At 42.0% G+C, this 4,229-nt stretch overlaps 1 protein-coding gene across 1 annotated transcript; it reads left to right on the top strand.

The window, feature by feature from the left end:
- Positions 1–2,793: 2,793 nt before the first annotated feature.
- On the top strand, positions 2,794–3,840 carry LOC135226748 (putative nuclease HARBI1). Its single transcript, XM_064266457.1, has one exon. The coding sequence runs from the start codon at positions 2,794–2,796 to the stop codon at positions 3,838–3,840; it is 1,047 nt and encodes a 348-aa protein (XP_064122527.1).
- The last annotated feature ends 389 nt before the right edge of the window (positions 3,841–4,229 follow it).

Genomic DNA, 4,229 nt, shown 5'->3' with positions numbered 1-4,229 from the left:
GACAGTTTAGCAAAAAGTGTTGACCGTCCACAAGTTTAAAAGATAATGAAGAAGTGATCCGAGATATTCAGTCATTAAAAAGTCACAGGCAAACATCAGCAAATTTCAATTGCATTACTATATTTAAGCCATGCTCCCTTAAATGCAATTCAGAATTTATACTAAGGACACCGTCCCTGACTTATCACATAATCCACCTTTAATACTTGTGGCAACGAGCGCTAAACAAATAAGAGCTATGCAAGTCACAACAATAAAAAAATAATTATCACTTTACCTTCCTCATCTTCGGGGTATTGACAGCTGTGATAGGAAGCCCCATATGATCCAAGGAGTAGGAAACTTCTTGTTCCTCTAGACGGCACAAGTTCTTACATTATTCGTACATATTCAACTCTGCTTTTTGAACGATGGTTAACTTTTTTGAATATTGATTATTTAACATAATTCGGAAATCTGGGTCAAATTTTGAATATAAGAAAAAACAGGCTAACATCAACTGATGTTGCGAGTTCATTGTTCTCCATAGACCATTAATACTAAAGCTGTAGGTGAACTATGCATAACCTCACAAACAAAGGAAAACGAACGAGTCACAAATAAATACAGCAAGCGTCTCAATCATGATAGCGTATAAGAACCACAGTAAATACACAAACCGATTGCCTCAACTCTTGGAACGCCTATTGGTAGGTTTACACCTACGCACTTTTGTGTTGCGGGCTGTTATAGCGTGGGACTGCAAGTAACCGCCAGAAAATTGACGCGGTAGGAAGAAAAAATGACCGTTATTGGGCGGCGTGGCACGGACCCGTGCGGTGTGTTACGGGCATGTCACGGCGTGTTCTTGCGGTGTTTAGCGGAGTGTTACGGCGTTGGCGTGGTGTTATGGTCTTTGTTCCTATGCCAGGGCACGCGCTCTTGCGGCTTTGTTACTCCGTGTAGCTGTGCGTTGCGGGTGGGTTGCAGTGTTGTTGCGGAGTGCGTGCACATCCGCACAAGACACGACGTGCAACGGTGCATGATTATACAGAAAACGAATTCGATAATACAATAAATTTTAAGATGGTGAAACATGGAGGTAAAAATAAAATACGAAACTCAATTCAGTATTTTAATAAAAAAAGTATAAAGTACGAACAACCATATTAAATTAACCAGCTCCTCATTAGTTTCAATGACCTTTCTGTTATCGGCTATTGACTCTGCATCATAACCTGTAAGTTCAGACAGTTACATTATTAACAAGAATTAACACTGAATAACTTTTAAAATTAAAACTTTAAAAGGCACCAACTTTAATGTGAAAACTATATCGCTCAATCTACGGGCAATACACAAGACTCCTTAATTACCAATCGAGGATAAATTGGTCAGGTGACAAATAGCGGTCATTACTGCACCCAGGTGAGCCTACCACACCTAAAGTAAACAAGGAGGAAAGGGACCTAATTACAGGTAGACCAACAATGTCAAATATTCTCAAATAGCAATGTCAACATATAATATCAGTAACAAATTAATAACCCACCAGCGGAAAACAACACCATCTGTATAACGGGATAAGACTGACCGATACAAACCAACTATAACACTAGCACTCGCCGAACTGTACGAGAAAAAAAGAAGGTAATGAAACTATTACGATGCATAATGCATGAAAAGTTTTATGTAACTTGTCCTTACAGAGTTATTTTATGGTTATTTTTAGGTCACGACAGGACTTCTGAAACCTCAACTAAAAGACACTAATGGCCTCACCTTAGCTGAAGGGCGAAGCATGTATGGCTCAAGTGAAGGGTTTTCTATCAATCATTCGCTCCGTGCAGGATGCAAAGTCCAGAGATGGGGGGAGAGAGATTGAGAGAGCCTGTATTTAGTGAAGAGCCATTTTCGAAATCAGAGCACAAACATCGACAGGATCCATTTCTAATAAATCTGTCTTCCACTCAGTGCTCTTCCTCGCAGCCCAGCACTCACGGTGTCAAAACGGGTTGTATGAGTGAATATACATGAAGCTACAGTCCCACTCGAAGTAGCAGAATTCACTGACGACCATTTCTTCGCCGTCTCACACGTTAGCTCGGACACCAAAACAAAGATTAGTTCCCGAGAATATAGCTTGTTTTGGTCCTTAAGACCACCCAACAACAGATAAGGCCATTATGCAAACTAGCTTAGATTACATTCCAAAAGCCTGTAAAGACATTTTACTTAAAACAGTCATGCACACACAACATAATAACAGCAAAAGTTACCCCACTCAAGTCAACACACAAAACTGTGTGAAAAATATTACAGAAAAAACTGTGTGAGAAAATATTACAGAAAAAACTGTGTGAGAAAATATTACAGAAAACAATTTTATACAGAAAAATAAATTACATTAATTTTTATACACATGATTGTTGCACATGCACCGTGCCACACCGTGCCAGATATGAACCTTGGGTATATATAGAGGCCTGCCAAGCACATCCTTCATTCCACGCCCAACCAGCATGCAATATGGACCTCAACAGTCTCTCGCCCCAGGAGACCCAGAGATTTTTGGTAGCTGTCCTGTGTCTCTGTGCAGTCCCAGTCTTCGACGGGTTGAGAAGACATACTACAGTGCCATAGCCACCTGCATCATGCAGAAAGGAAGGCAGGGCAGGGCGGATTTGGGCTCGGGAGTGGCTGACATGGCGGCAATTACATGGGGACTAGGACCAGTTACTACAAGAACTGAACAAGGAGGACCGCAAAGGACACAAGAACTTTCTCCCCATCTACCCTGAATTGTTCGAGGAGATGGTCGAAAGGCTGACGCCCCTGTTGAAGAAGGACACGAAGATGTGGCTTGCACAAGAGGTGGGACTCAAGTTGGCGGTCACTCTCCGCCACCTGGCAAGTGGGAACGACTATACAAGCCTGCAATACAGCTTCAGAGTCTCCAAGAGCTCCATATGCCGATTTATCCCATTAGTCTGCCAAGCCATTATTGACCCATACAAACCAGAAGTGATGAAGTGCCCCAAGACACCAGAAGAATGGAATGACATAGCAAAACGATTCGCCTCCAAGTGGAACTACTTCAATTGTGTGGGAGCCCTGGATGGGAAGCACATCGCGATCAAGAAACCCAAAGGTGGAGTATCACTGTATTTCAATTACAAGAAGTTTCACAGCATCGTCCCCATGGCCCTCTCCGATGCAAAGTACAAGTTCCTTTTCGCCGACATCGGTGCAGAAGGAGGTGCTGGGGATGGAGGAACCTGGCAGAAGTGCAACCTGGCCAGGGCCATCACAAACAACCGAGCAGGAGTCCCACAATACAGAAATCTGCCCAATGACGACGAACCCATCCCCTTCCACATAGTCGCTGACGATGCCTTTGCTCTCAATCCGTGGCTGATGAAGCCCTACTCCCACCAATCACAAGATCCCACCGAACGAATATGCAGCTACAGATTATCTCGCACTTGTCGAGTGGTGGAAAACTCATTCGGCCTGTTGCATATGAAATGGCGAGTCTCCGGGATGACAATGCAACAGGATGAACAGGTGTGCAAAAAGATAACTTTGTACGCATGTGTCATGCACAACCTGGCACTGCAACGCGACCCACTTGCTGGCACCGATGTCGACTATGAGGACCAATACCATAACGTTGTAGCAGGTACTTGGAGGGAGGAGTCTCTGAACCTCATGAAACGACTCATGGCAAGAAGGGGGCCAAACTACACACGTCGAGCGAAGGCTGTCAGAGATTACCTGGCCCAGTACTACTCATCGGATGCAGGCACAGTGGAATGGCAAGAGCGAAAAGGTGTTTCCTCGAGGACGACCAGCTACTGACTAGTGGAGGACCCAATGAACTCGGTAATAAAATATAACCAAACAAATGTACATAATTGTAAATAAAGATCATGATGAATTTCTCATTGTTTTATACTCCCATACTTTTTATTGTCCTAATAACAATATTAATATGATAAATAATATTGGAATGAGGATTGGTACATATAAAAAATTATGTTGGAAAATAGTTAACTGAAAGTTATAATAACATAATTCATAATGATTAGACAAATGGGAAGCGAATGATGGACATAATAAAAATACTTATACTAAACAAACATGAAAAGCATAGAATATAAGAAAATGAACATAAAAAGCATAGAAAGTAAGAAAATAAACATGAAAAGCATAGAATATAAGAAAATGAGCATAAAAACAATAGAAAG

Source organism: Macrobrachium nipponense, chromosome 15 (assembly GCF_015104395.2).
Source record: "Macrobrachium nipponense isolate FS-2020 chromosome 15, ASM1510439v2, whole genome shotgun sequence".
NCBI lineage: Eukaryota > Metazoa > Arthropoda > Malacostraca > Decapoda > Palaemonidae > Macrobrachium > Macrobrachium nipponense.
The sequence above is the reverse complement of the archived record's forward strand: the minus strand, read 5'-3'. Positions and strand labels throughout refer to the sequence as shown.

Bases quoted from the DNA above. Each gene is read 5' to 3' on its own strand.
- LOC135226748 (XM_064266457.1), top strand. From the start codon at position 2,794: ATGGTCGAAAGGCTGACGCCCCTGTTGAAGAAGGACACGAAGATGTGG.